This window comes from Thermothelomyces thermophilus, chromosome 1 (assembly GCF_000226095.1).
Source record: "Thermothelomyces thermophilus ATCC 42464 chromosome 1, complete sequence".
Lineage (NCBI taxonomy): Eukaryota > Fungi > Ascomycota > Sordariomycetes > Sordariales > Chaetomiaceae > Thermothelomyces > Thermothelomyces thermophilus.
The window spans coordinates 3,466,611-3,494,137 of NC_016472.1; the positions used below are offsets into that span (position 1 = coordinate 3,466,611).

Consider the following 27,527-nt stretch of genomic DNA (forward strand, 5'->3'; position numbering starts at 1 on the left):
CGCAAAGTCTGGGTTGTCGGGGTAAAACATGTGAGTGAGAAAGGCCCAGCTTTAGCCTTTAAAAAGGGCTTTCTATCATCGAACTCTAGAACGATATCGTAAGGTGGAATAGTAGCATGTAACTTTATTGATTGACTCTGTCCTCTTAGTTAAGTTGGTGATGATGCTTACTTTTTTTACCCTGTACTGTACGGTGCTAAATAGGGAAGGTAATTCCGGGTTAGGGTTCAATGGGACGGCCTGGGGAAGGGTCGCTGTCTGGAGCGCTTGCGTTCGCTGCGCGCTGTCAATTGACAAGTTGACAGTAATTAGCACGGCGACCGCCATGAAATGCTTTGTAGAGGGACCAATCCCGGAAAATAGTTGTGCGTTTTGTGATCGGAAGGAGAACATAGAAAACTGCACACCCAACTCGTAATAAACTCGTCTCGCATCTCCTTCCATCAAAGGCAGCAGCAGCGCTCCTCACCTCGCCAAATACCCGCCAAGCAGTACCAGGAGCCCCAAAGCGGCGCTGGCCTGACCTTCATTTGGCAATCCAATTTCAATCTCGCCACATCGTACTTCATCTCGCTGGCACTATGACTGAGGCATCGAAATGGCATTGACTACATCCATGACCCGCTCCCGACGAGCAGAGGGTGCCCATCTCTCGAACCCCAAGGTTGCCAATGCCCATCGCCTGCTCCCCAACGCGAAGGACCACTACCCACCCCGCCCGAAACGCCAGCTTGACCCTTCCGAACGCGACATTGACAACGTCGTCGCCAAGAAGGCCAGATTCACCACAGGAATCGCGGTCGAGATTCCGGCACGGTCGTCGCTCCATGCCCGATTCGTGAGGGACACCGCCGACGCGAAACAAGCGGTGCCTGCGCCGCCGAAACCCGCGGTCGCGGCCCCTAAAGCCCCGACGACTCATCGTGCCCCTCCCGCCAATGGCACCAGACCCGCCCCTGCCAAAACTCAGCAGCAGCACCAGCAGCAGCCGGCACCTCCAAAACACCGGGAGAAGGTTGCCAATGGGTTGAAGCACGAATTGAACAAGCTGCAGCCGAGTGCGGCCGACACCAAGGAGCAGGGCCGGAAACTTCGGTCGCAGGAAGCAACTCGCTTCAAGAGCGAGCTGTCTGCCTACTTCCCAGAGTACGACGAAGTCATTGGCAATGACCCGAAAGAGACTCGTGAGTTACATTCCTTCCTCCAAACCAGTCACATGTCGATAGCTGTGTTGTTGCATCTTGGAATCAATTGCTGACAGTTCCTCGCAAAACATACAAACAGACCTCCTCAACGTCGACACGCCCATCGTAATCGTTCCGGATCCATCACCACTTCACAACAACCACAATAACAATAACAACAACAACCCCCTCCAACGAGCCCAGCAACACCCACCCCACCGCACCGCACCACTTCCTCCCCACGAATACCCGATTCGCAGCTACGGTGACGCCCTCTACACCGACCTCTTTGACGCCCAACGAATTGACTTTAGCTTCCTGGACAAACAACCCCCACCCGCTGGCGGCGGTGACAATAACTATAATAACGATGGCAACGGCAATGCCCCCGATTCCGACCCCCTACCGGACACGCTCTACTCCCCGGCGCACAGGAAAGCCGAACGACTGGAGCGCTCCATCCGCAACACGGAAAAGGGCCGCGCCCAGCACGAGAAGGACCAGATCATGCGCCTGCTGGACGGCCTGCAGGGCCACGACTGGCTGCGGGTGATGGGGGTCAACGGCATCACCGAGAGCAAGAAGAGGGCGTTCGAGCCCGCGCGGCAGCACTTCATCCGCGGGTGCGAGAACATCCTGAGCAAGTTTCGGCGCTGGGCGAGGGAGGAGAAGAGGAGGCGGGCAGAGATGCTGGAGAGGAAGGCTGCGGCTCATGAGCATAGGGAGGGGTCAGCCAAGGACGCAGCGAGTGAAGGGGAAGGGGAGGAGGCCGAGGGCCACGGTGAGGCTGAGGGGCGTACAGGGAAGGGGGCGGCCAGGGGTGCGGGAGGCAACCAGGGCGAGGAGGAGGGCAATGATAGCGACGATGACGACGGAGGAGGGGGGAACATCGTCGAGGGCGAGCCGCCTGACGATGACGCCGGTAGCGGTGACATTGACGCGTCGGTGGCAAGGCAGCTTCGCGAGGAGGCGCTCGCGGCGGCGGCCAAGAGGAGGAGGAGTAAGGCCGCTGCTGCCGGAACAAGGGCGCCCGCGGCGAGACGCGGGGCGGCTTCGACGGCAACGGCTGCGCGTCGCAAGACCGCGGCGGCGGCGGCGGCATCCCGATCGAAGCCAGAGCCCCCGATCCAAGAACCGCCGAAACCGTTCACCTCGTTCTTTGCCAAGCGGTACCAGCGGGACGCAGCACTGAGCAAGAACCGCCGGAAAGGCCGGAAGGTGCTGGCGTGGGGCCAGCCCTTGCCGGAAATGGCCGAGGCCGAGTTCCAACTGCCGACCGGGCTGTGCGACGAAGAGACGTTGCGGGCGCACGCGCGGAAGAAGAGAAGGGATAAGAGGTTGAGGAAGTGAAAAAGAAGGAGCTTCCGCTGGTTGGTTGCTTTGGTAGTTGTATTATTGTCTGCTGGCTGCCCTCTGGGATGTCTCCATAGCGTGTTTCTTTTTGTTTGTTTGTTTATTGTTGAGGGATGAGGGATGCTCTCGCAAGGCGTTATGGCAGGCTCTTTCTAGGGGAACAAGAAGGAGAAACGGAATAGAAAACGGCGTTTCTGACTGCATCTCACTCAACCACACTGCTGGGTGATGAGATGTTTGACTCGCTAAGTTTGCTATCTTGGAAGCACGAGAATAAGATGTGGAGAGATGGCCGTCTACAACCTCCGCAGAACCGCGCAAGTCAGGAGCAATTTTCGTGCTTCTTCTGAATGGTAGTCGCTATACGTTGTCTGCGTACTACCATACGAGAGACTTCCAATAGAGACGAGGTCCCTCTCGACGTGCAGTGCACGTTTCCCAAGGCCAGCTCCTTCAAGTGCCATCGGTGCCAGTACGGCAACCAGACCGGTTGTAGTATTCCGCCGCCGACCGGGCCGCGAATGACGACGACGACAACAACAACAACAATAAAAATTTCCTTTTGTCACGTCGCTCCCGCCGCCGCATCGCAAAGCTGGCAAATGATGTCGTAACCACCCTCGAAGCGGTCGAGAAGAACCATGGTGGTAACATAGGTTGATCGATAATGGTGACAAGAAGACGACTTCGGTTCATTTCCTATTCTGCCCCGATTGCCGGCGAAAATGACTTGCTTGCAATCTGTAATATATTTGTGATAATTATTAGGTAGACCACTGAGCCTAGAAGCGCGTCAGTATTGCGGCACGACGTTTTCCTAAGGCAAACAAGCATCAAACCATGCTTTTATTTGTTCTCTCCTATTCGTACTTAGCCAAGCTTCCCGGCTGTTTCTTCTTGGTCCCTTTCTAATCACTAGACTTCCTCCTATGTTTCTTTCTAGAGGTGATTTTATCTCTTGTCGTAGCGATTATACCACTAGAAGGAGCGCGCGTATGTACTTAAGGAAGTCACCCAGCGCGGCCACTGCCTACATCTACATGTTTCACGTCCTGCAACTTTCATCGGATCTGCTGTCCGATCATGCTGGACTGCATTTTTGCGTTCATCATTGCGCGTCCCAATTACGACAGCCCAGCTTCTCAACTATAACCGTAGTGTCTTTCCGAGTTATTGAGCAATTCCCCTCCCAACTTCCTCCCATCAGCACTCGAGCACTCTCTCATACTCACCTTTGCTCTTTTTCTATCAACTTCTCTGCCTGCTCACTTCAAATCAAGGAAGCTATATAGCTCAGGCATATCTACACTTTCTACAATGAGCAATACGGAGTACGACGCTGGAAAGGCCTCAAACGCCGACCTGCCTACCCGAAGCCTGAAAGCTCAATGCATCATCTGCTTTGAGGACTTCGAAGGCCGAGACGACGGGGCGCGAAGGGTCTGCCACAACAGCCACGCGTGGTGCCGCCGTTGCGTCGTCGCCTCCGTCGAGGCAGCGGCGCGGAATATCACCGACGCCTCCTGCATGCCGCCGCGCTGCTGTGGTGACATTCTCCTACCGACAGAAGAAGACAAGGCCGGCGCGGAGGAGCACCCTGTCCTGCGCCTGCTCGACCGGGACGCGCGCGCTGTCTAGGAGGCAGCCGTGCGCCGCGCCCGGGGCCTGAGCGACGCGCGCGAGCTGATGGTGGACCGCACCGTCATCCGCATGGCGAAGCTCGCCAAGGGCGAGAATCTCTGCCAGTTCTGCCCGCGCTGCCGGCGGCTGATCATGGTATGTACCTCGCTTCGCCACCAGGGTGGCCTTGCTCGCCAGATTGGCATGCCCGTGTTCCGGGAACAGAAAGGGGCTGACCGTTGTCAACAGAGGAACGGGGGGTGCAATCACATACTGTGAGTCAAACTCTTCGCTCTGGGCTGGGCCTGCCCGTCGCTTGTCTAATATCATTCGCAGTTGTGTTTGCGGACATGACTTCTGCGTCATTTGTGCAGGCGACTGGGTCAAGCCTCCGGAAGACCCCGGGCTCCCCGCCGCGCCTCTCTGCCACCCGTTCTACGGGGCCGAAGACCAGCACGTCCTGCGGATTCCGCCCGAGATCGAGGCTCGCTTGGCAGAAGAAGAGAACAAGCCGGCTACGGCGGTACAGACTCCCCCCCCCCTCTTTTCCTTGCCCGCTGGTAGAACGAGGGATGAACTGACGTATATGCTACTTCAAACAGTACGCTGATGAGAATGCCACGGGCGTCCTGTGCCACCACAGCGCCGACCTCCTCTATACCTTGAGACTGCGTCGTGAGCTTGACGACGAGGAGCGGAGCAGAGCCAGGTGCGATGTTTGCGGCAGGACCTTTCGGGCTTTCCTGTTGCAGTGCGTCGGATGCAGAACATTGTTGTGTCTGGGCTGCCGCGATCTGCTGTGGGCTGAGCGGTCCGAGAACAGGCCCGAGTCCTCTTCGGATCCCGTTAAACTCGAAGAGAACTAATCAACACGGCGTCGGAAGAAACTGGTCGTCCGTGGCGGATTCGGGCAGAAGTATTCAAAATTTCTGGGGTTGGCCCAAGCTGCGCTTGTCCTTAACCTAAGGTACTCCGTATAGATTCGTATATACGGAATGTATTGTATACTTGTACGTTAGAGCCACCTCCGTACACTTTTATTTAAATATTTTCACATTGATGTAAAATGTCACATGGGATCCCGCAGCGCTTGTCCTTGTAGGGTCCCCGAACGATGGAGGAGTTTCTAGAGGACGGTCGCCTATTAGTACGGTACCGAGCAATTCACGATCATTAGTGGAAGCCTCGGAGCCATGCCGAAGTGCCACCAAATTCAGAATGACCAAGATCAAACAGATCTCTGGGGAAGTGGGGTCCAGCCCGGCCGCAAAACGCTGGCCCCACTCATAGCTCCCCTGTCGTGTGCGCCGGCTAAACTTCGGCTGCGACTGGCAAAGCACGGTCATCCACTCTGGCCATCATCGTCGCCTCGTCCTCGAGTTTGATCGCGTCTTGCGACGGTCGGAGGTATTGCGAACCGTGCTTCTACGCCCTCTCTCCTATCTGCTCGTTCGCTGACTTACTTTTTCAATCTCTCAACCGGCTGTTTTCCCCTAGAGCTCGAGAAGTTTTCGCTCTAGACCATTCTTAGCTGAGCGAGGGCGGCAGCGACAACCAGCGCGTGACTCCAGACTCCTGCCCGTTGCTGTACAACACATGCACCTGCACATCTGGTTGCCTTCCATGTGCCTGTACTTTTTCTTTTGAGGCGTATCGCTCGGAACCTGTCCATTATTTTCCAGTTCTCTTAAATTTTGTTCACCGTTTTCCTACTCGCCACCGAACAAGTCTCACCCGCAGAGTAGAGGTGTCTCTTCCTGCTGCCGAACCCGAAACCAGACCCGAAACCAGACCCGAGCGAGTCCGACTCTTCCTGCATCTGCAGCGCTGCGCAAGACGCGATCTACCTTGTTTGCCATGATCGAGTAAACCGCGCCAACCACTTGAGCCTCGAAGGGCCGGTCCGTCGACCGATTTTCCTCCTCCCCCACCGTACAAACCGTCGTTTCCACGCCTGCCGATTTCGCCCCAGCTTCTTCGACGCGACATCACTTTTGCAGGATGCCGGCCGCGCAGGAAAACGACAACTCAGGCGAGCCCGGCGTCGCCCCCGAACTGCCCGCCGGAGCCGAGCCCTTTGTCATTCTCAAGCAGGATGTCGAACTCGAGGTTCACTTCCGTGAGAAAAGCATCAGCGGCGTGTCGACCATCCATCTCTTTACCATAAATCCGGATCTCGACGAGATATGGCTCGACGCGCGGCAGTGCGAGATCGACGTTAAGAACGTTACCGTGGATGGATTCAAGACAACTGCGTCCTTCTCAGACCCCTACGATCTGGCCCGAACGCCTCAAGCGTGGCAGCTTGGCGCAACACAACATCACATCGTGAAACGGCGAATGGCACCGCTCAGGCCGGCGCGGCGGCCCGAGGTCCCCAACAAAGACCGAGAGACACTCCCCTGCTGCGTCCCAGCCGACCGCTCCCTAAGGGTGTCCCTGCGGCCTGACGGCATGTTCAAAGACGAGCCGCGGAAGACCCTCAAAATTAAGACTTTGAAAGCTGCCAAAGATGCGCCGCTCGACAGGCCCGACCCGAACGACGAAAAGAATGGGATTAAGGTGTCCATTCCTTTCCGCTCCAAAAATATTCGCGACGGCCTACACTTCGTCGGCGTGGACGAGGGTGACCTGAGGTATCCTCATGTGTATACCCGTCATTCTTTGGAGCCGGGGACGGCGTCTTGCATCTTCCCCTGCGTCGACGATCCGGGCTCGAGACATCCATGGAAGATCTCGATCAAGTGTCCCAGGACCCTGGGAGACGTATTTGAGCAGCCCTTGACTACACAGCAATCGATCAATCAGAGTCCAGATGCTGCACGGAAGAGAAAACTCGGAGAGGCTCATCCTACTACGTTCTCGACTTCCCCGCCGCTGGCGGAGGAGGACAAACTCATGGAGATGACCGTTGTCTGCTCCGGCAATCTCGCCGGGGAGCAGATCGACCCCGAGGATGACAAGAAGAAGATCATGACGTTCGAATCGCAGCTGTCAGCAGCGCAGCACATCGCGTTTGCCATCGGGCCGTTTGAGCATATCCAACTGTGGTCCGAGTTTCGGACAGAGGAAGCAGACGAGAAGCTCGGCGCCAACGCCGCCAAGATTCATGCCTACTGTCTCCCAAACCGGGCACACGACGTGCGCCACACCTGCGGTCCGATCGTGGCCGCGGCGGATTTCTTCGCCCCGGAATTCGGCCGCTATCCCTTTGAGAGTTACAAGGTCTGCTTCGTCGACGACATGGTATCCGACACCGTGGCGGCAACGTCCATGTCTCTGTGCAGTAATCGGCTGCTCTACCCGGAGGTTATCATCGACCCGGAGATTGAAGTCACGCGGAAGCTGGTGCACGCCCTGGCGAGTCAGTACTTTGGCGTCCACGTCGTCCCGAACCAGAGGTCAGACAGCTGGCTCATTGTTGGCATCCAGTGGTTCATGACGGACCTGTTCATGAGGAGCATCTGCGGTAACAACTGGTACCGATTTCACCTCAAGACCTTGTCAGACAAGCTGGTCGAGACCGATGTCCATCGACCATCCCTCCATGACCTTGGCGAGTACCTGCACATCGGCGACTTCGAGCTGGAGTTCATGTCGCTCAAGGCGCCCCTCGTCCTCTTCATCCTTGACCAGCGCATGTCCAAAATCCCCGGGTCGATGGGAATCGTCCGCGTCATCTCGCAGATCGTTTCCAACGCGAACATCAATGCCACCATCACCAGCACTTCGCTCGCGGACGCGGATTTCCGGCGAGCGTGCGAGAAGAAGAGCCAATACCGACCCGACGAGCTGTGGCAACAGTGGGTACACGGCGCCGGCTGCCCCAAGCTCCTCATCAAGCAACGCTTCAACAAGAAGAACCTCAATGTCGACATCTCCATCGCGCAAACGCAGAGCAAGGACAACGGGCCGAAGGCTATCACCAAGGACGAGTTCTTGAAAGAACTGCTGGAGGAGGTGTACGAGGTGTGGGCTGGTCCGGTTCCCAAGCTCTTCACCGGTCCGTTCACCGTCCGAATCCATGAGGCCGATGGCACACCCTATGAGCACTACCTCGCTATCACGGACAAGGACAAGGTGGCGACCACGCTTCAGATCGCCTACAATACGAAGTACAAGCGAATGAAGCGGACCAAGAAAGCCACGGCCGCCGCCGCCGCCGCCAACAGCGCTGGCGACAAACATGATATCCAAGAAGACGACATTGTCTACTTCAACATGCTGGGCGACGTGCTCATGAGCCCACGAGACATCGAGAACTGGGGTCTCCAAGACTGGTCCGAAAGCGTACAGGCCGCGATGGACCAGGAATCTTATGAGTGGATCCGGCTCGATTGCAACTTCGAGTGGCTGTGTGAGATGATCACGGACATGCCCGGCTATATGTACCTGGCCCAACTGCAACAGGATCGGGACGTGGTTGCGCACCAAGACGCCATGCTCTTCTTCAAGCGCGGCAAACGACATGGCGTGGCCTCGAGTATCGAGACGCGGACGGTCATGGATCGTCGCTACTACCACGGCATCCGAACCATGGCCATTGACGATCTTCCGAAGCAGGCCGACCCGGAGATCAACTACATCGGGACCGCCCAGTTGATTTTGCTCTACCGGCATTTCTTCTGCCATCGGATCGTCGGCAAGAACGGTAGTGTGACCTTCCCTCCAGCGCCCAACGACTTTTATGACAAAGCCCAGTACGCGGTCCAATGCGCGCTCCCCGCCGCCATTGCACGGACCAGGGAGAATGGCCGCTGCTCCCGTCGGGCGCGGGAGTTCCTCCTCGACTTGCTCCTGTTCAACGATAACTCGGACAATGAATACTCGGATCAGTTCTACATCGCAAAGCTTCTCGAAGCTCTCACGACCTCTATAATTCCCGACAAGTGGGAGAGCGAGAGGGACCTCTATTCCAGCCTCAGGACGGACGACGATGACGACCTAGAGTTCAAGACGTTCATCGAGAAGGCCATCGAGGAGATTGAAAAATACCGCCGCATGGACGAGTGGACGTCAACCTACCACAACATTTGGACGACGACCGCGTTGCACTGCAAGATGCGCCTGATGAAGGCCAACGTCATTCGTACGGAGCCGCTCGAGTTCGTCAGGTACCTGCAGGACGAAAATCTCGATCTCATCAGGATCGAGGCATTCGACTGCCTGGTCGAGCTTGGTCTACTCGCCAAGGTGCCGATTATGAAGCTCCTTCTCGCCAACGTGAGCACCGACCCGTCGCCCTTTGTCCGCGATCGTCTCTTCAAGATCTTTTGCAAAGGCATGGCGGCCGTTGCCCTCGGTGAGAGCAAGGCCGCCCAGGCAGAGCCAGAAGCTCCCCTTGACGACATCGGCTTGGTCGTCGAGCAGGGTGAGGCCGAGATCCAACAGAGACAGCTTGCCGCTACCCGAAACCAGAGCATCCACGCCGCACTCGAGGCACTGAAGGAGGAGTTGAAGGGCAATACCGAGCTGCAGACTGCCATGTGGCGGGCCGTCGAGTCACCTTCGATCAGCGTCAAGGAGAAGTTCCAGCTCTTGGCGATCTGCTCGGCCATGTTCGAGGCCGAAGACTCACTGCTGACGACCTTCAACTACCCTAGGGTCTGGAGGTGTACGAGGGAACCTACCGTTGAAGAGCCATTTTCGACGCAGAAGCCCAGGAAGAGGTGTGTTGTCCGGTTCACAACGCACTACCGGACGAAACCGCGGCACAAGCTTCTGATGGACTCGGCGCCGCCACCAGCTTGGGAAGCCAGCGCTCCGGCGGACAAGGCTATGGAGCCCTCCGTTCCCACGTCCACTACCGTGCCTTCTACCACACCTGCCTCTACGGCCCCGAAGAAGATCAGGCTGAGCGCCAACCGATCCTTCACGGGCTCCACACACCACGGCCCGTCCACGCCAGCCCCTCAGATTCGGAAGGACTCCATCCCGGTCACAGAGCCTCGGCCGGCGGTGCCGGCAACAACGGACTTGCCTTCGTCGGACTCCATTTCAGTCCAACCTCTCCACCGACTGCCTACGTCTTTGGCGGGACCGCCCGCATCGTCTCCGGTGATGTCCAGTCAACAGCTGAACGGCACGGCCAGGCCGGCTGAGAAGCGTCCTAAGCCGCCCAAAAAGCGGAAGAGCGACGACGGCGACGGCGTCGATCGTCCGAAGAAGGTGGCAAGAGGGGATATTGGCGCCAATGGTCAACCAAGGAAAATCGTCAAGATCCCGTTCTCTGCATGGGATAGATTGCCGAGCCACATCAGGGACAAGATTCGCGCCGATAAGGCTGCTCCACCGGCCTCGTCGACCATCCGCGTGACCCCTGCGCAAACGAAGCGAACTGCTTTGGCCGGTCATCCCGTCCAGTATGCGGACACGCCGACCCGTCCGGCTGTCCCTGCGGCCGACGCGCAGGCGCCAGCGCCCAATGGGGGGCAGTCAATTATCAAGCAGCGCAAGGCGCTGCCGTCGTCCCCGCGTCCGCAACTCGCGCGGCCGCCAAGCACGCCAACGGTCGAGACGGGCGAGCCCAAGAAGAAGATCATCAAGCTCAAATTCAAACCTGCGTCTCATGGGGCGTCTCATGGGGCTTCTCAGGTGCCTCCTCAGACATCACCGCCTCAGACACCTCGATAGGGTCGCTGTGCGCGAGTTGCCGGAAGTTAGAACAGAACAGAATTCGAAGGAAGGGGACAAACAAAGGCACTGGGAGTCCTGTTTCCCGCAAGGCCATTCACTTTCCATCTCAGCAAGGCGTTTAGGTTCGCCCACTTTTTTTTTTTTGAAGGTTTGGGGCACGCGGCTGTCATTGGGACAACACGGCGGTATGGTATGTACGGTAATGAAAAGCGTGTAGCTCTGGGCATTCTGGGCATCGGATTTGTCGTAATTACTGGGATGGCACGCCCAGAGGGGGCGACCGGAGGGTTGGTATCGGGCCACTATGGTGTTTTTTTTGCCTATGGTTCGGACGGGGTGATGAGGATCAGACCTAGACACTGAACCCAAAGTACCATGTAATATGGAAGTTGTCTGAGTGGGTGGACGTCCTGGGTTTGATGGCAGGGGGAGAAGGGGCCGCAGCTGGTGTTGTGGCCCTTTAGAGTGGATCGTGACTGGCGCGAAGGTTGAAACAGCGAAGCTGCATCCGTCTGCTTGCCCGCTTGGTGCTTTGCTTGCTTGGCTGGTGCGGAAACAGTATTTAGATGCGTTCCAAAATCGACAGTGGCATGATACCCCTGTGTCGTCGTTCGTTTCTATGGGTGCGCTCTGCGATATCTGAAACACTTGATTGAACCGGGCACCCGGGGTGTTGAGGAGACTCTCACTTTGAATCATCTGATGAATCCCTCGCAAGGTCAACTCCAGACGGCGCACCCAGAAGCAGCCTTGATATATCTCTGATCATGCTCACTGACGACCATGCAAATGCCGAGTTAACCCAAGTCTAGATTTCGTGCGTAGTCTGCCGTCTGTTTTAGACACTGGGAAGCTAGATGGCCTGCTGTGTATTATGCAAAGCACCCTGAACGGTCCTCAGAAGTAGGACGATGCTCCAAACATTTCCCCCCACACACACCTTCTCTTCCGACTTCGTGAAGAAAGACGCAGCTTACGATGGGATATCATAGTCTCAAGAAACGTATCTATCCTCCCCCATCATCCCATCATTGATGACCTAGGATCAGGTGGTTGGGAACTCGACAACTTGCCAAACCAGCCCTAACCAACCAATACAAACGGGGAAAGACTAAATAAAAGTGAAAAGAAAAAGAAAAAGACACGGAAAATTCACGCCTGATGCGACCGTCCCCGCCGGGGAGCCGCCACCCCGATCCGCTCGTCTCGGCTCCGCTGCACCCTCGCCTCGGGCGTCACTGCCGCCGCGGTTCTCCGCGCGCCGCCGGCCCCGGAGACGGAGCGGGTCGTCGTGGGCGCGGACGACGCGGAAGAAGAGGACGCGGAGGCGGTGGTGGTAGTGGTGGTAGCGGTAGCGGCGGGGTCGCCTGCTGGAGCAGCATGGTTGCGGTACCGAGTCTCGCGCGTCGTTGGTTCGCCTGCTGGTCCGCGGGCGCGGGTGGCGGTGGTGGTGGTGGATGCGGCCGCACGGTCGGGAGCGGGAGCGGGAGCGGGAGCGCGCGCGGGAGGCGGCGAGGACGTCGATGCTCGCCCGGCTGCGCGGGTGCGCGTGCGCGTCTCCCGGACCGGCGGCGGCGGCGGCACATCGGCCGGGGCGTGACCACCACCGCCGCCGCCTCCGCCCCGGCGTGTTTCGCGCGCTGGAGGAGTCGCTGCTGCTGCTGCTGCGGCTGCTGCTGCTTCGGCGGTACGTTCTCGGACTGTCCGGCGCGGTTGGTGGATGGGTGGGGGGTTGCCGCCGCCGCCGCTGCTGCTACGGCGGTGGCGGCGGCGCGTGTCGCGGTCGCGCGGGTTGGGGGGCGTTTCTGTCGCCGCCGCCGCCGCCGCAGTCGACGGCTCACCGTCGTCATTGTCGTGCGTGAGACGCCCTAGATTGCGCAGCCGGTAGTGTGGGTGAGATGGGTGGCCGCCGATGGCTCCGTCGCTGTCGTCCTCCATCCCCATCTCCACCTCCTGCCCTCCGCCCTCGTCCACCACCTCCTCCTCCTCCTCCACTCCACCTTCGCCTTCCCCTTCCTCTTTCTCCTCTTCCACCTCCTCCTCGTCATCGTCGGCATGAGCGCGTGCCTGCTGCAGGGCCTGCTCACGGGCGAGGCTGACCCTGGCGGCCTGGGACTGGGCCCTCGCGTAGTACGACGTCTCTACCTCGGAATTGTCGCTCTCCTCCTCCTCCCCGTCGTCGCTGAACTGGTGCTCCGCCGGGCTGCTGAGCACCCTCGTCCCGTGGAAGTCGATGCCGCCGGCGCCGTTGCCGTGGTACCTGCTTGATGAAGAAGGCCCGGCAGCAGTCGCGGGTGTTGCAGCGGCGAGGGCGGCCCTGCGGAGGGCGGTCGAAGTCGAAGACGCGCCATGGCGAGCGCGGGCGTGGGCCTGGGCCTCGGCAGCTCGTTGGCGAGCCTCGAGTTCGGCTGCGCGAATCCGCTCGGCCGCACGATCTTCGTAGTCGGCAATGTCCTCAGGAGTGAGGGTGAGGACAGTTGCAGGACGGCGAAGCATGGCGATGTGATGAACAAAGTTGAGATTGAGTGTATTGGCGATGTTTGCTGAAATAAAAGGCCTTTTTATGTTTTATTTTTATTCTATTTTTTTCCTTTTCCCTTTTTTTGATGGGCGTGTCAAGCCGCGCCCGAATTCGCGGGTTCAGGTCGAATGACAGATGAGAAAGAAAATGGTCGGATCTCTGGCGCGAGAATTGCTCTCTGAGCTGAGACTTTGTCCTTCGTTTGAGGAAGCCTTTAGTTATTTACTCAACTACACACGCATCTGTAACATATCATCATCATCATCATCATCATTATCATCACCATGGTCATTACCTTAATAAAACATTGTGATCAGGTTGTGGCCCGTACCTCTCTACTCAGTTGCACCCCTCCCTCGAGAGAGAGCAGCATCTTAAGAAGCTCATCTGCTTTGCTTTTCCATTTAGGTTCAGGGCGCCTTCACGTGACTCTGTTCAACTTCGACTTGTTTGGGCCCCATTACTGCAGTATAGATTAGGGTTAGGGTTTGTCAAGCACCACTGACTGCACAAGAGGGCCGGACTGTGTTAAACTCCAATATTCACGGGGCCATGAGTCTAACCTCGGGCAATCACGGTTGACTGGGAGATCTTGGCACTGATTTGTTTCGAGATTGTCTGCCTCGTACGTTAAGAGCTCTCCTTCATCTTGCCGCAGAGCGGGCACGTCCACCAACGGTGTTCCATCACGTTGCCGCAGAATGAGCACTTCCAGCATTTTGGCCGCTGTGGAACTGGCGGCGCAGTAGCCGTGCTGGGGGGGAGGGGCTTTGGCTTTTCATGTGGAGGGCTGCCGGTAAGGTCTATAATTTCGCTGTGCGTTCTGATGGTTAGACCATCGACTACGGCGCGAAACCTCTGATAAGTGCTGCCTACCTCAAACTGCCTCGAGCAAGATTTCCCGCTGAGCGTGGGCTTTCACATGCGTTACACTTGGTCGCTACGGTCGGGTTTCTCAGGGTGCAGAAGGTACAGGTCCAATAGTTCCTCAACTCGGGAGACCCGGGCCGCGGAGGGGGTGGCGGTGGCGGTCTCGAAGCGACAGGAACCGGTGGGGGCCGGCCTTCGGCCTCCCTAAAGGGTGTCAGCATCAAGCTCGTGAAAGGGGTCCCGGAAGACACCGCCGGATTCACCATACTTGCGCCTCTCCTCCTGCTCGAGCTCCCAAAGGGCCTGCGCGATGGCCGCGTCGTTCGCCTCGTCCTCCTCAGCCTTTGTCCGGAAGCCATTGGAAAGCCATGCCTCCGAGATTGCTTGGATCTCACGTTGGGGCCGGTCGTTGGCGCAGTTGCGGCCAACGTCGTGGCCCCTCCGCGCGAGGGATTCCAGAATGGCGTCGCGCAGGCTCTGGTCGCGAGCCGGCGCGGTGCCCCCTAGCCTGACCCCCTGGAAGCCCAGAGCCGGCCGCCGCCTCTCGGAGCCCGGGCGAGGCAAGCGGCGGGCCTCGGAAGGCGGATTACCCTCGCCGCCCAGTCGCCGGCCTTGGCCGGAGAAGCTATCGCCCGTATAGCCCTTCATCATCAAGCGTTCTAGCTCCTCGCGAAGCTCGTCCCACAGGGCGTTAAACTTGCGGTCGTGCGGCCCGTGGACGAGGTGGCAGAGCTCGTGCAGCAAGGTGTCTACCAGTTTCTCGAAGGGGAGGAACTGGGTGCAGTCGTGGGGATGTCGAAGGCGGATGAGGATGTGGCTCCTGTCAATGTTCAACCCCCAGAGATCAGCCTGGGGAGGATACATCTCGGACAACGTTTTGACCTTCCAGCCTCGCGCCCGCATGATGGGCTTCACCAGGGCAGCGAGCCTCTTCAGGAGATCTAAAGCCTCAGTCTCACGGGGAAGCTCTTTAAGATGGGTATACGAGGAAATCAGCGGGTTGGTCTCTCGCGGCATTGCGCCTGGTTTTGTTGTTTTCGATATGTCGATGGTCGATGGTTTGCGTCGGCTGATGTGTTGGTTGCACTGTTTGCTACATGCAGAACGAAGTGGGTGTATTGGGACCTTTTGGAGTTGGCTTTGTTTCTTTGACTCCTTCTCTCGGGCCTCGGACTCAGTTGGCTCGACACCAAAAACTGCAAGAAGTAATAAGGTAAGAAGGCAGCTGCAACCGCAGTCGATATATTCAATAAGATGCATCCATTGCGCAGGGAGAAAACGATATCGTAACGTCTTTTCTCAAAACGTCCGGAAGATGTAGAGAAAGATGTTTTCGTTCAGAAACTAAACCCAGCGGTCGGTGTTGTTCCATGGTGAGCCACCTTAGGCCTTGGAGGAAGAGGCCCAATAGGGTGAGGAAGCATTCGCAGTCATGTTGGTCCGAGTCGCCCACTCGGACGCGTCACCTCAACCTGCGGTGTCAGGCACGAACAGAGTGAGGCTGCATCAACTGGGCTAAGATGTGATGAGATCGCGCCCCGAGACGGGAAGGTGGCTTATGTAATACGGGGACTGCCCAGCCACGGCAGGCTCTGCTTGTGAAGCTGGCAGCCACGCAGTAATCCGTACACCTCCCTTTTCAATCAGGTCATGTGGTGCCACAACGGATGGTGATTCTTCCGAAAGCACATCTGGCCCGGGTTCCTAGTTCCTTTACCCGTACATCCTTTCCTAACAAAGGACGACCGTCGATAACATCGGATTGTCTCCGAGATCCGCCTGGACTTTCCTGGCCATTCCTGGCCATTTACTCAGTTTGCTCAAGGTCGGCACCAGCGGCCTCCACTCGCAGCCTAGCGTACTGCGTACATACATAACTAGTACTAGCATATAACCGGATTCGCAAACACCGCCCCCGCAGGCGGAGCCGCGCCATGGAACTTCGATAGGAAGACAGTTATCGTGCCAAGTCTGCAAAGAAACGGGATGAAACCATCAAGCTTTCTTCAGCGGGCGGTGAACACGCCAGGAGGGGTGCTGTTTCAAGTTGAGCGGCTTATCACTGCGCGGTTGGTTGAACCACAGCGGCTGCATTGTTCCACAGCGCGACCCCGACAAAATTCTCGCTCTGTTCTTTGAGAGGTTGCAGGACCATGGTCGGTCCACCACTCAAAACGCTCCATCCGATTAACTACATCAGTTGCTGCAGGGTTTACCCGGATGCCGCAGGATGCTGCGAAATTGGGATGGCCAGGCACAGCCCACGGCGCTCCACCCCACACGTTTCGGACCGTTGGCGATCGCCAAAAGGAAAGCCTTGTTTCATGGTCGAGCAAGCCAACGCCTCTTCCGAATTCCGTCTGGGCATCCGAGCCGGCGCGGGGTGGGCAAGGGAATGTTAGGATGCCAAGCGCCGGTTCTACCTTGTAGTAGGTCGATAGCCGACGGGATTGGTCCCAGTGCACCCCGTTTCCTTCACATCTAGTGTAAATTGATGGTGCTTGTCAAGCTCGGTGTTGCGATGTACAAAGATCTGCGAGGGCCTTTCATCCCATAACGAACCCCTGAGTTGGGGGCCTCCGTGACAAGCGACAGGATCGCATGAAAACAAAGTCAAGCAAAGCTCACACTCTAACCCCCAATCTCTGTTCTCTTTCTCTCTCTCCCTTCTTTCTACCCATCCCAGTCAGGAGGCCACTTTCGTACCGCGTACTTTTCCAACGCAAGTACGTGCCACTCTTTTTCTATCATACCGCTGCTGCCCATTTTCAAAGGCAGGCAGTCTCTCATTTTCCATTGTCGCTCATTCTTCACCAACCGACCGCCCACCTTCGTTTCTCTTGGAGGCTTCCGAGAAATTCCTCCTGTTTCAGCTGAGCGAACTCCGTTCGCATATCCACAGAAATCATGAAGTTCGCCGCCCTCGCCCTCGCGGCATCTCTCGTCGCGGCTGCGCCCCGCGTCGTCAAGGTCGACCCCTCCGACATCAAGCCTCGCCGGCTCGGGGGAACCAAGTTCAAGCTGGGACAGATTCACAACGACTTGTTCCGCCAGCACGGCAGAGGCCCCAGGGCACTGGCCAAGGCCTACGAGAAGTACAACATCGAGCTGCCCCCGAACCTGTTGGAGGTTGTCCAGAGGATTCTCAAAGACCTGGGCATCGAGCCGCACTCCAAGAAGATCCCGGGTTCCAAGTCGTCCTACGGGAATGGGGCGCCCTACACCAACGAGACGGACGACTCGGGTACGTCTGCTCTGCTTTTTTTGTCAACGGGTCAGATCAAGTCTTGCTGACAACGCCCTCTTAGGCGAGGTTTCTGCCATCCCTCAGCTCTTTGACGTCGAGTATCTGGCTCCCGTCCAGATCGGCACTCCTCCCCAGACCCTGATGCTCAACTTCGACACGGGCTCGTCCGACCTGTGGGTGTTCAGCTCCGAGACCCCTAGCAGGCAGCAGAACGGCCAGAAGATCTACAAGATCGAGGAGAGCTCGACCGCCCGGCGGCTCAGCAACCACACCTGGTCGATCCAGTACGGCGACGGCAGCCGCTCGGCGGGCAACGTCTACCTCGACACGGTCAGCGTCGGCGGTGTGAACGTGTTCAACCAGGCCGTCGAGTCCGCCACCTTCGTTTCTTCGTCCTTCGTCACCGATGCCGCCTCCTCGGGCCTGCTCGGCCTCGGCTTCGACTCCATCAACACGGTCAAGCCGACCAAGCAGAAGACCTTCATCTCCAACGCGCTGGAGTCGTTGGAGATGGGCCTCTTCACCGCGAACCTCAAGAAGGCCGAGCGTAAGCCCGCCTCTCCTCCCTTTTCCTTTCCTTTATTCTTCTTTTGTCTTGTTTCTTTTTTTTTTTTGAACAAAAAAAACAATAATATAAAAATTCTGTGATCTAACAACCCTTCCTCCCATAGCCGGCAACTACAATTTTGGCTTCATTGACGAGACCGAGTTCGTCGGCCCCCTTTCCTTCATCGATGTCGACTCGACCGACGGGTTCTGGCAGTTCGATGCCACCGGCTACTCGATCCAGCTCCCTGAACCGTCCGGGAACATCACGGGCACCCCGTTCAGGGCCGTCGCGCACACCGCCATCGCCGACACGGGCACCACCCTGCTCCTGCTCCCCCCCGGCATCGCGCAGGCCTACTACTGGCAGGTCCAGGGCGCCCGCCAAGCCCCCGAGGTCGGCGGCTGGGTGATGCCCTGCAACGCCTCGATGCCCGACCTGACGCTGCACATTGGCACCTACAAGGCCGTCATCCCGGGCGAGCTCATCCCCTACGCCCCCGTCGATACCGACGACATGGACACCGCCACCGTCTGCTACGGCGGCATCCAGAGCGCCAGCGGTATGCCCTTCGCCATCTACGGCGACATCTTCTTCAAGGCGCAGTTCACCGTTTTCGATGTCGAGAACTTGAAGCTGGGCTTCGCGCCGAAGCCGGAGCTTTGAGCCAATGGGGATCGCCCGAGGGGGGGCGGATGTGTGTCTGGGCTGAAACATAGCATAGAGTAGTGTAGTGAATTTAAGTAGGGAGAGGAGGGGTTATTTTCTCGCTTCTGGGGTCTGTATATTTTTATTATAATATGGGAGGCCTTTTTTTGTCTCCCTTTTTTTTTATGCCGCAGGCCCGGCGGTTGTAAGTAGACAAGGATAGATGGACCTTTTGCTCCTGACATACCCCGAGTGTTTGCTTCTGACGTAGTTCCCATTCCTCCGCGAACGGTGTTCCTCATCAATATTTCCAACCTATCCATCTCCTTTGGCCTCGACGTAATTTTTTTTGTTCTAATTGCATCTTGTCATAACTCGGAGATTGTGATGATCCCTTTACTTAGACTGATTTGTTTATTGTTTTCTTTTTGTTTGTTCTTTTCTGGTGTTTCTCGAGGTCGTTATGTGCACTGTGTGACTTGAATCAGTTACCGTCCTATTTTTGGCAGACGCGAAACCACGAGCGCCCGCTACGGAAGGCGCTACGCCTTGGGTGTGCTGATGTCAGCTTGAGGATTCCGTTCTTTTCCCGTCCTCAACCGATTTCATCACTTATGATGGCCTGATCACCTTCATCCTTCTGAATACATTAACAAAGCAGCGACCACAGGGTCCAGGAACGACGCGCTCGTGCCTCACTTGACATTGAGCAGCCCAAACGCATATCCAACTCTCTCTCTCTCTCACACACACACTCTCCCCTGTAATTGACTCCCGGAGATCCAATCCTGGGTCGCGTCAACGGTGGAAAGATGTCCTCCACCCTAGGCAATCTCATCTCGGCCCTGCGCCTCCCCTTCTCGTTCCCCAACTCGTTTAACAGAGGAACGACGACGACGAAGATTACGCTGATGGCGCCGACGACGATGACGAGATTCCTCACCCTAGCGACTCCGCCCTTCTTCTTCCTCCTCCTCCTCTTCTCCTCCCTCCCCTCCATCCTCACGTCCTACCGCGACTGGCTCGCCCTCGGCCGCGGCGGGCCCCCGCACAACTTCCTCGGCTTCCTCGTTCAGTCCACCATGGGGCTGCTCGCGCGGTCCGACGTCCGCGCCGTGCCGCCGCCGTACTACTACCGCCGCCGCCCCCGCCGCCGGCCGTCACCCGGCGACGAACCCGAGGAAGCGGACGGCGTGGTCGACGAGGCGGTCGTGCGCGCGTACGCGCCGCACGGGCGCACGTCCTTCCTGGCCCCGTCCTCGCCGCTACACCCGCGGGACGGGCCCAGGCCGGCGGTGCCCGCGTTCGTGGCGCCCCACCGGCAGACGTCGATGCAGGGCACGCCCGAGATGGTGGGGCGGATGGAGGCGTTCCTGCGCAGGCTCGTGGAGGAGCAGGAGGAAGCTCAGCCGGGGGGCGGCGGGCGGCTGCTGGAGATCAAGCCGTCCCAGCTGGAAGGGGGCCGGTACCCGGCGATCTTTGTCGCCGAGAGGGAGGGCAAAATGCCGCCGTTCATGGGCATTGCGAGACGGGAGATTGTCCACGTTCACTCCGAAGGCAGCTCGCATATGACTCTGAGCTTGGTCGACGGGGAGGAGGCGGTTGCCAAGGGATGGTAAGTCCCCCCCACCCCCACCTCCCTTTCGTTTCCTTTCATACTGCCAAAAAATAAAGAGGGAAGCAGAAGATAGAAACACAAAACACCTTTGTTGAGGGCTGCGAACTGATCGGCGTTAATAGGGGCGAAAGACACCGCCTGAGCGGGGTGAACAGGGTATTGCCTTGGAGCTATACCCTGCTGTACGCGCCGCAGAATGACTACGAGTTCGAGGTGTGGACTAGGCTCGTGGTGGCGGCGTGTAGGTTTGTCACGGGCGGGAAAGACATCAAGATGGTACGAGCCTGAAGGGGAGCTCTGCTTCGAGTGGTTTGAAGCGTTGTATTTCTAAAACTGGTCTGGAAGGGAAAGGCTAACCACTCTGAATGGGCATCATTGGCAGGGACTAAATACCTTCTCTTGATTAGAACGAAAACAAAATGGTATCATTACTAGTAAGTAACAAGACGCCGACATCCCTCTCTCTCCCAAGACTGCTTACCACCGGAATGTGACGGTCTTGGTCCTCACCCACTCGGCCAGGCCCTGCGCAGCATTGAACCTGCCATACCCCGAAGCTTTCGCACCGCCATGCGGTAGCGCGGTCTCGTCGTGGACGGACATGCTGTTGATGTGTACGGCACCCGTCTCGATCTCCTTGGCAAACCGAAGGCCCCGGCGCAAGTCCTCAGTGAACACGGCCGAGGAGAGGCCGTACTCGGTGTCATTGGCAATTCGCAGTGCCTCCTCCTCCGTCTCGATCTCGAACAACGACACGGTGGGGCCGAAGCTCTCCGTTTTGTAGATATCCATGTCCGAGCTGACACCGCTGACGACGACGGGCCGCATGCGCGTGGCGCTCGCCTCCTGGGTGTTGGCATCCCCGTACAGCAGCGAGGCTCCCTTGCTCAGGGCGTCCTCAATCAATTTCTTGTTCTTGGTGACGCCGAGGCTGTTGATCAGGACGAGGGGGTCATGCTGGCCGCCAAAGATGTTGTCGATGGCGCCGACGAGTTTCTTCTCGATCTCGGCGCGTATCTTCTTGTGCACAAGGATGCGCTCGGTTGACATGCAAATCTGGCCCGAGTTGAGGAAGGCGCCGAGCGCGCACTGCACGGCGGCATTGTCCAAGTCGGCGTCCTCCCATACGATGGCGGGCGCCTTGCCGCCCAGCTCAAGCAGCACCGGTTTGAGGTGCTCGCCGGCCAGCTTGCCGATGATGCGGCCGACCGCGGAGCTGCCGGTGAAGTTGATCTTCTTGACCTGCGGGTCGGCGATGAGCATCTGTGTGATCGCGGCCGCGTTCGCGGGCTCGTGGAAGAGCAAGTTCAGCACGCCGTCCGGCAGGCCGGCCTCGTGGAAGACGGAGCATAGGCCCCACATGGTCCGCGGGCAGAGCTCGGAGCCCTTGAGGATGGCGGCGTTGCCTGCGGCGATGGGGAAGAGTACCGAGCGAACGCCAAGAATGTACGGGGCATTCCTGGCTTGGTCAGCTACGAGCATTATCAATTGCACAAGGTGCAACCTTACCAAGGGGCGATGGAAAGGACGACTCCAAAGGGCTCCCTGAGAACCATGGCTCCGGTGTCCGGGTCGGCAGGGGTGGGCAGGGTGCCTTCTAGACCGCTCAGTCTGCCAGCGACGTCGATGATGAACTCCCTTGCCGTGTTGACATTGAAGTCGGCCCACTGGCGCGGGCATCCTGTCTCGTCCATCATGTAATTACCGAGCTCTTCCCTCCTCCGCACCATGATATCCGCGGCCTTGAGGAGAATGTCACGACGCGTCCGCGGGAGCGACTTCCTCCATGTCCGGAAGGCGTCCGCTGCTGTGTCGACGGCGGCGCGAACCTCGGTCTCGCTTGCGCTACCAGCCTGGTGGACCACCTTGCCAGATGCCGGCGACACAACGTTGAACTTCCTCTCCGGGTGCACCTCCTTGCCATTGATGTAGAAGGGGACCGAGTACAACTCGGCGGCAGCGGTGGTGGATGAAGACATGGTGAGGAAAGGGGAGCAAGCCAAGTACCGCGTAAACCAAGAGACCGAGATGCGTCGTACTAAGGAGCCAAAGGGGACAGTGAGGGGATGGAAGAGAGTTTATCAGAGCGAGGCCTCGAAAGGTTACCCGAGCACGACGGTGGGGTATAATCCCCCTGCCGGCCGGTTGGGGCCCTTCAACTTGTCTGAAATCTGGTTAGATCAGGTCCCGGTCAGTAAGTGGAGCCGGGGGGTATCTCCGAGGTGCAGTGCCGGGCGAAGCCTGTGATTCTTGCTCATCTCGAAGCTGATCACCGAGCCAGCCGCTCATCAACTTCTATGAATGCTCCAGGGCGAATACATCCCATGTGGCCCCTTTTTTTCTTGATGCATAGCCCGGCGAATGAAGACCCGGAACGAGGAGCCACAGGGTCGTGGACCCTCGAGGGGCAAAACTGCCCTCATAGTTCGGACCAGGCACGCTTGGCATCCCGGACCTTGAGTGCGGGGTCCATAGAGTGGGGACTTGGAGATGCGGAGGCAAGATTCGGCATCTGTCTCACGAACGGCGGGTGCTGATGCTCCTGTGAAAGGCGTCTTTTTCACTCTCTAGATGCGGAGCAGGTTCGGACGACGCGATGCGCCGCTAATAGAAGCAGAGCCCTGTGTGCAGTCTATAATTCAGTGCCTCGAATGCATGCTGAAACGGCGGCCCTTGAGGAACGTCGTAGAGCTAATGGGGAAACAGGCGACAGCGAGCGGAATTGTTGGCAGGGTCGCCATGTGAAGCTTCAGTCTACCCCAGGCCTTGTGCCACGTGTGGCGACACCCCCCGCGCTTCCGGGTTCGGCTGGGGAGGAAAAGGTTGGGGTGTCACTCAAGCGAACTGCACAGGTCGGAGTTCCAAGTGGGAGGCAGCGCAGATTTCCTGGGGTGGCTTCAGGACTTGCTGCGTTCCCCCTTCAAGGCCTTCAACTGCGAGAAGGCATCGCCAGGGTTTACGAATGGGTGTGGAACTGTTGTGAGGGAGATTTCTTGATACACCACTAGGAGGAATCAGCCAAGCACCACAAATATGGTGGCATTTTCCGCACCTCGGTTGCTCCCGGGCAAATGGACGTCAACTTCACTCTTCATCTGGGATGTCGTAGTGTACGAGGCGGCCATCGGGGACTGTTGCGGCGCTCGTAGTGGACCCTTGATGAGAGGCCTTGCTGGAGGCGATGTCGCCATGTTGAGGGAAGTTCTTCACTCGGGTAGTTTGTTCGGCTGATAGAGGATGCGGGAGGAACCAGTGTCGAGGTTGGGGTTAACGAAAGGCTCTCGGTCAGCGGCGCCAGTTGGAGCTCTGCTGCTGTCAGCTGCGAAGTGGGCGGCAGTGACGTAGTTACCTTATCAGTTCCAATGCCGCTACGAAAGGGAGCCTTCTTGGCGCCGACTGCCCAAGGTCAATGCTTCAGTGGAATAAGTCAACAACAATCTAGGATATATAAGTATATCGGTCTCTTGCGTAGATTCCGGTCTCCAATTGGATTCAGTTCCGCTGTTGCGACCGCGCGATTGGGGCCGGAAGTGAGAAGTTAGCCTCTCTATGTGATTACTTTGTAGGCAGGCAATTACAAACCTGGAACTGACCACCTTCCCGTTCGGAACTTCGAATCATCTGGTCGATTTTCTGTGAGATACCAGGGAAACAGCACCAGGAAGGCACCTCCTTGCCCAATTCAAGGTGCCTTAGGTACAAATGAGGTACCACGCACGAGCTAGGGAGGCAGTAGCACTCCAAAACCAGGGCAATACTTCTAGGCAACTACCTACCGGTGATCATCTGCTCTCACATCCATCTTCTGATTTGGTGTCTGTTGTCTGCAACACCACCCCTCTCAATCCGCCACTCGAAATTATTAACCAGCACCTGAGTTATTTCTTATGGCGCCCGAGTCTTTGCTGCCGTCACAGAACCAGCCCCCTTCCGCTGGAGACGCCAGACACATTCCTATGCTCTCTGGAAACCCCTCCCACAAGAATGAAAACGACTCCGCCGGCGATGAAAGAATCATCAGTCCCTGGATGCCTCTGCTACCACCTGCAAACAAGAGGCTGATCAAACGGCGCGCGAGTGCGCCGGCTATGACGGGCGAACCCCCAATCCAGGCGGAACCGGAACCTGGTCAACTCGATTATCGCGCCGCTTGTTTCGACAATGACACTCCCCTTGAAGGCATTCAGAGAAGGGACGCCGCCGCCGAGGATGGGCGAGAGCGGCTGCTAGGCGGCATCGACCTTGCTCAGGCGACCCTATTCAGTGTCAGCCACAATCGCAGGGTCACTATGCTTGAAGGAGCCCTAGCTCGGACTTGCCTACCTTCACGCCGTGAGAGTCACACAGCACCCTCTGCCCCTTGCATCGGCGAGAATGTCTACGAAGTACTGAACCGACTTCGGTTGAAGCCCCGTAAGGAACAGTTGCCGCCGTTCTTTGAACTCCTTGAGTCCGTCCTCAATGGAAAAACTTTGGGAGCTTCCCAAGTATGCGAGATCGGTCAGTTCACAGTCTTCTGCCCCCTGGCGCCCCCCCCCCCCCCGCGGGGCCAAATCCGTTATTGACGCATCCCAGATGGCCGTTAGTATCGCGCATATGTTCAGACACTCATCGAAACGCCGAGGCCCGGCAGGGGCATCGAAGACATTCGTTCTGAAGGCGTCACGGGCTTGATTGTGGACCTGACAGCGCTCGACAGCCACACCGCGGCGCAGTTGCGAAGCGATTGCGGGGAGTTTACCGCACAACGTGCTGCCTGGTTGGAACAACATGTCCCATCTTCTGTAGGTTCTTCTCCCATTAGGGCTGAGACGGCGTGGTTAGGAAAAAACAATAACGACATGCTAACAGTCACCAGATGTCGTATGGGGTTCAAGCTTTGGCCATCGGCGTCGCCAGTATGGCGAGACTCCTGTTGAGTGACAAAACCCTTAGGGGCGACCAGCGAATGATAGCAACCAGGCTTCATGGATTGGCACAGGAGCTCCTAGCCATGGTCAATGACAAGTTGAATCCCTCTACGGCCGAACCTGAGAGACTAAACACTGGCTACATGCAGTTTTCCGTGTCGAGAGCTATCCGAGCTGTGTTGAATCACCTCAGACCTGCCGCTGAGGCCAAGGGGCTTGCCTTCCGTACTCAAGTTGCGGACAAGATTGCGAGCGGCTTCGAAGTCATGGGTGATCCTATACAGCTACAACAGGTCATGGTCAATCTTCTCTCGAATAGCCTCCGATCCACGACTCGGGGCTACGTGAAGTTCTCCTTAGAGGAAGAGCAGGACCATCCTAACTCAACCGTTCTTAAGTTTAAAGTCGAAGACACCAGCAGGTTTGCCGAGCGAGGGGTTATGAATTGGCCTTCCATAACACCACACTTTAATTTCTCCGAGGGCGGGCTCGGTGATTCCAAAGCCGTGGTGGAGGCAATGCAGGGCCGCATGACGCTAGACACATCTTGGGGAGTGGGCACCACCATCACAGTATGGATCCCCTTCAAGAAGGCCCCGTGTGAGCGGTTGATGGATTCGATCCAAGCACATCCCTCTCTCTTTGTGCCTCGATTGGCATCTTCACATAACCCCAGGGCGTTCATGCCTGAGACAGGCCAACTCTCACGGAGCTCGGCTGCAGACACCATACGAGCCAAGTGTATCCCAGGAATGTCAGACCTCCCCCCTTTCCAACGCGGCAATATTCTTGTTCTTGTAGCGGAGGACGACATTATCAGCCAGAAACTTACCATGACTCTGATCGAGCAGCTTGGGTTCCAAGCCGCGGCAGCGTGTAACGGCTCTGAAGTCCTTGTCTACATCAAGGCCGCCATGCTTGGCCACAAGCCCAAGCCCGGCATCATTCTCATGGACTTGCGGATGCCTTTTATCGACGGTTATCAGTGTGCCGACATCTTGCGGCACCGTACCCCATACCGCGAGTATGTCAGCGACATCCCGATTGTGGCTGTGGCTGCCTCGGTCGCCCCCAAAGACGAGGAGGAGTGGAGATGCAAGAGCGCGGGAATGGACGAGTTTCTACCCAAGCCGCTTACCATCGACGCCCTCGAGCGTGTGTTTGTCAGATGGGGGACCTGCGGTCGACGAGCGTAGGAAGGGAAGGATGGTTGAGCCGCAACACTTTCTCTGAGACGAGCAAGGCATTATGGGACTTAACCAGGTTTGCTTTGAGACGGATAACTCCTACATTCTTGATATGATAATAAGGGAGTAAGAGTCTGAAGATAGCCATGAGATTGAACATGGCCTCAGCGGATGGGGGTAGCGTAAACCACATTATGGATACCGGCATCGAATTTGCCAATGAACCTGACAATATCGAGACTGTCCTATGCGTGTTTGCCTTGCTCTAGTTATCTCTCGGGTAACTGGGATAGCAACCTGAGGTTTAGTGCTGATGGAGTCGCAATACTTCCTGGGCATTTTGCATTCACCTGAACACTACGCCGTTTCGTACGCTGATTTCTAGCAATGCTGTCCCTGAGTGTTGCTGTGGAGTTGAATCTGCACCATTGCTGGCCTCCTTGGCAGTTTCTTGGGTTCCTCTAGCAGGAGACTGCAGATCAAACGTAACCAGGGAATTTCTCGCTGGAGAAGTAGAGAGTATCGGACACTCCGTGTAATAGGGCTGGCCCATGAAAAGTGTGAGAGGGGCTAAATCAGGGCGGAAGCCTTTTACACTTGTTGTCATAGAGCTCATAGTATAACTTGTTCATGATCCGTTGCCCTGATCTCGCAGTCCCGCAACCAAGCACTGCCATGGTTAGCCCAAGTGACAATTAATAAGGGACAGAGCACTCGCCCTCAGGAAGCTGGCGCCTACCTGGTCGTCGCCCTAAAACCAAATGTGGGCATCCCAGCATGTATGTACGTATTCATCCAGCAAATCAAGATGGTCGTGCGAACGCTGGGACGAAAGTGACACCACGGCACAACTAAACCAAAGGTGTTTAGATTCGCCATGCCAATGGGCGCGCCGTAGCAGAAGGGGAAAAGCCCAAGGACGAGAGACCCAACGTCAGCCTGAAAATGCTCAGAAGGGTATCTAGTATACACGGATTAAGTACAGTTGACCAAGGAGGACAGAAAACCAAAAGGATGATCCAAAAAAAAAAAAAAAAAAAAAAAACACCCGCTCGGAAACTCATAAACCAAACACTATATGCGTCGTCGCTATGCGAAATCCGAACGAGGTCCCGCCCTGACGGGAAAAAAAAAAAAAGAAACGGCCTTGCTGATCAAAATGCACAGGTCATAACCGTACGAGAAG

General features: G+C 57.2%; 10 protein-coding genes across 10 annotated transcripts; 5 read left to right on the forward strand and 5 right to left on the reverse strand.

The window, feature by feature from the left end:
* Window positions 1-386: 386 nt before the first annotated feature.
* Window positions 387-2,684, forward strand: MYCTH_2295879 (uncharacterized protein). The gene is made up of 2 exons (XM_003659131.1): window positions 387-1,184; window positions 1,285-2,684. The coding sequence occupies exons 1-2, from the start codon at window positions 599-601 to the stop codon at window positions 2,532-2,534; spliced, it is 1,836 nt and encodes a 611-aa protein (XP_003659179.1). The 5' UTR covers window positions 387-598; the 3' UTR covers window positions 2,535-2,684.
* A 1,425-nt stretch (window positions 2,685-4,109) lies between these two features.
* Window positions 4,110-4,316, reverse strand: MYCTH_2039751 (uncharacterized protein; the record flags this gene model as incomplete). The annotated part of the gene is made up of 1 exon (XM_003659132.1): window positions 4,110-4,316. A coding segment is annotated over one exon (207 nt), but the record flags the coding sequence as incomplete, so codon positions are not given.
* A 1,678-nt stretch (window positions 4,317-5,994) lies between these two features.
* MYCTH_2295880 (uncharacterized protein) lies at window positions 5,995-10,803 on the forward strand. Its single transcript, XM_003659133.1, has one exon. It carries the CDS (start codon window positions 6,159-6,161, stop codon window positions 10,788-10,790), a length of 4,632 nt encoding a protein of 1,543 aa, XP_003659181.1. The 5' UTR covers window positions 5,995-6,158; the 3' UTR covers window positions 10,791-10,803.
* A 928-nt stretch (window positions 10,804-11,731) lies between these two features.
* On the reverse strand, window positions 11,732-13,441 carry MYCTH_2295881 (uncharacterized protein). Its single transcript, XM_003659134.1, has 2 exons — window positions 12,504-13,441; window positions 11,732-12,225 (listed from the first exon to the last, which is right to left on the reverse strand). Exons 1-2 carry the CDS (start codon window positions 13,287-13,289, stop codon window positions 11,905-11,907), a joined length of 1,107 nt encoding a protein of 368 aa, XP_003659182.1. The 5' UTR covers window positions 13,290-13,441; the 3' UTR covers window positions 11,732-11,904.
* Window positions 13,442-13,680: 239 nt separating this feature from the next.
* MYCTH_2295883 (uncharacterized protein) lies at window positions 13,681-15,699 on the reverse strand. The gene is made up of 3 exons (XM_003659135.1): window positions 14,453-15,699; window positions 14,191-14,388; window positions 13,681-14,128 (listed from the first exon to the last, which is right to left on the reverse strand). Exons 1-3 carry the CDS (start codon window positions 15,199-15,201, stop codon window positions 13,945-13,947), a joined length of 1,131 nt encoding a protein of 376 aa, XP_003659183.1. The 5' UTR covers window positions 15,202-15,699; the 3' UTR covers window positions 13,681-13,944.
* A 933-nt stretch (window positions 15,700-16,632) lies between these two features.
* On the forward strand, window positions 16,633-18,917 carry MYCTH_2295885 (uncharacterized protein). Its single transcript, XM_003659136.1, has 4 exons — window positions 16,633-16,904; window positions 16,957-17,428; window positions 17,493-17,978; window positions 18,103-18,917. Exons 2-4 carry the CDS (start codon window positions 17,092-17,094, stop codon window positions 18,642-18,644), a joined length of 1,365 nt encoding a protein of 454 aa, XP_003659184.1. The 5' UTR covers window positions 16,633-16,904; window positions 16,957-17,091; the 3' UTR covers window positions 18,645-18,917.
* Window positions 18,918-19,552: 635 nt separating this feature from the next.
* On the forward strand, window positions 19,553-20,532 carry MYCTH_2106723 (uncharacterized protein; the record flags this gene model as incomplete). Its single annotated transcript, XM_003659137.1, has 2 exons — window positions 19,553-20,241; window positions 20,367-20,532. 2 exons carry the CDS (start codon window positions 19,553-19,555, stop codon window positions 20,530-20,532), a joined length of 855 nt encoding a protein of 284 aa, XP_003659185.1.
* Window positions 20,484-22,774, reverse strand: MYCTH_2295894 (uncharacterized protein). Its single transcript, XM_003659138.1, has 2 exons — window positions 21,754-22,774; window positions 20,484-21,703 (listed from the first exon to the last, which is right to left on the reverse strand). Exons 1-2 carry the CDS (start codon window positions 22,221-22,223, stop codon window positions 20,722-20,724), a joined length of 1,452 nt encoding a protein of 483 aa, XP_003659186.1. The 5' UTR covers window positions 22,224-22,774; the 3' UTR covers window positions 20,484-20,721.
* Window position 22,775: 1 nt separating this feature from the next.
* On the reverse strand, window positions 22,776-23,469 carry MYCTH_2295895 (uncharacterized protein). The gene is made up of 2 exons (XM_003659139.1): window positions 23,297-23,469; window positions 22,776-23,248 (listed from the first exon to the last, which is right to left on the reverse strand). Exons 1-2 carry the CDS (start codon window positions 23,433-23,435, stop codon window positions 23,142-23,144), a joined length of 246 nt encoding a protein of 81 aa, XP_003659187.1. The 5' UTR covers window positions 23,436-23,469; the 3' UTR covers window positions 22,776-23,141.
* A 662-nt stretch (window positions 23,470-24,131) lies between these two features.
* On the forward strand, window positions 24,132-26,350 carry MYCTH_2122809 (uncharacterized protein; the record flags this gene model as incomplete). Its single annotated transcript, XM_003659140.1, has 4 exons — window positions 24,132-24,731; window positions 24,831-25,028; window positions 25,103-25,754; window positions 25,956-26,350. The coding sequence occupies 4 exons, from the start codon at window positions 24,132-24,134 to the stop codon at window positions 26,348-26,350; spliced, it is 1,845 nt and encodes a 614-aa protein (XP_003659188.1).
* Between the last annotated feature and the right edge of the window lie 1,177 nt (window positions 26,351-27,527).

Excerpts from the sequence above, each read along its gene's own strand:
- MYCTH_2295879 (XM_003659131.1), top strand. The coding sequence starts at position 599 with ATGGCATTGACTACATCCATGACCCGCTCCCGACGAGCAGAGGGTGCC. Across the intron at positions 1,185-1,284 it reads CAATGACCCGAAAGAGACTC|ACCTCCTCAACGTCGACACG; the intron begins GTGAGTTACATT and ends ACATACAAACAG.
- MYCTH_2295880 (XM_003659133.1), top strand. The coding sequence starts at position 6,159 with ATGCCGGCCGCGCAGGAAAACGACAACTCAGGCGAGCCCGGCGTCGCC.
- MYCTH_2295881 (XM_003659134.1), bottom strand. The coding sequence starts at position 13,289 with ATGCTTCGCCGTCCTGCAACTGTCCTCACCCTCACTCCTGAGGACATT. Across the intron at positions 12,226-12,503 it reads CCCCACCCATCCACCAACCG|CCGCGGACCAGCAGGCGAAC; the intron begins CGCCGGACAGTC and ends CGCCACCCGCGC.
- MYCTH_2295883 (XM_003659135.1), bottom strand. The coding sequence starts at position 15,201 with ATGCCGCGAGAGACCAACCCGCTGATTTCCTCGTATACCCATCTTAAA. Across the intron at positions 14,389-14,452 it reads GAGCAGGAGGAGAGGCGCAA|GGAGGCCGAAGGCCGGCCCC; the intron begins GTATGGTGAATC and ends GACACCCTTTAG. Across the intron at positions 14,129-14,190 it reads CTTGCTCGAGGCAGTTTGAG|CGAAATTATAGACCTTACCG; the intron begins GTAGGCAGCACT and ends CAGAACGCACAG.
- MYCTH_2295885 (XM_003659136.1), top strand. The coding sequence starts at position 17,092 with ATGAAGTTCGCCGCCCTCGCCCTCGCGGCATCTCTCGTCGCGGCTGCG. Across the intron at positions 17,429-17,492 it reads CAACGAGACGGACGACTCGG|GCGAGGTTTCTGCCATCCCT; the intron begins GTACGTCTGCTC and ends ACGCCCTCTTAG. Across the intron at positions 17,979-18,102 it reads GAACCTCAAGAAGGCCGAGC|CCGGCAACTACAATTTTGGC; the intron begins GTAAGCCCGCCT and ends TTCCTCCCATAG.
- MYCTH_2295894 (XM_003659138.1), bottom strand. The coding sequence starts at position 22,223 with ATGTCTTCATCCACCACCGCTGCCGCCGAGTTGTACTCGGTCCCCTTC. Across the intron at positions 21,704-21,753 it reads GTCCTTTCCATCGCCCCTTG|GAATGCCCCGTACATTCTTG; the intron begins GTAAGGTTGCAC and ends TGACCAAGCCAG.
- MYCTH_2295895 (XM_003659139.1), bottom strand. The coding sequence starts at position 23,435 with ATGGCGACATCGCCTCCAGCAAGGCCTCTCATCAAGGGTCCACTACGA. Across the intron at positions 23,249-23,296 it reads TTTGCCCGGGAGCAACCGAG|TGGTGTATCAAGAAATCTCC; the intron begins GTGCGGAAAATG and ends GATTCCTCCTAG.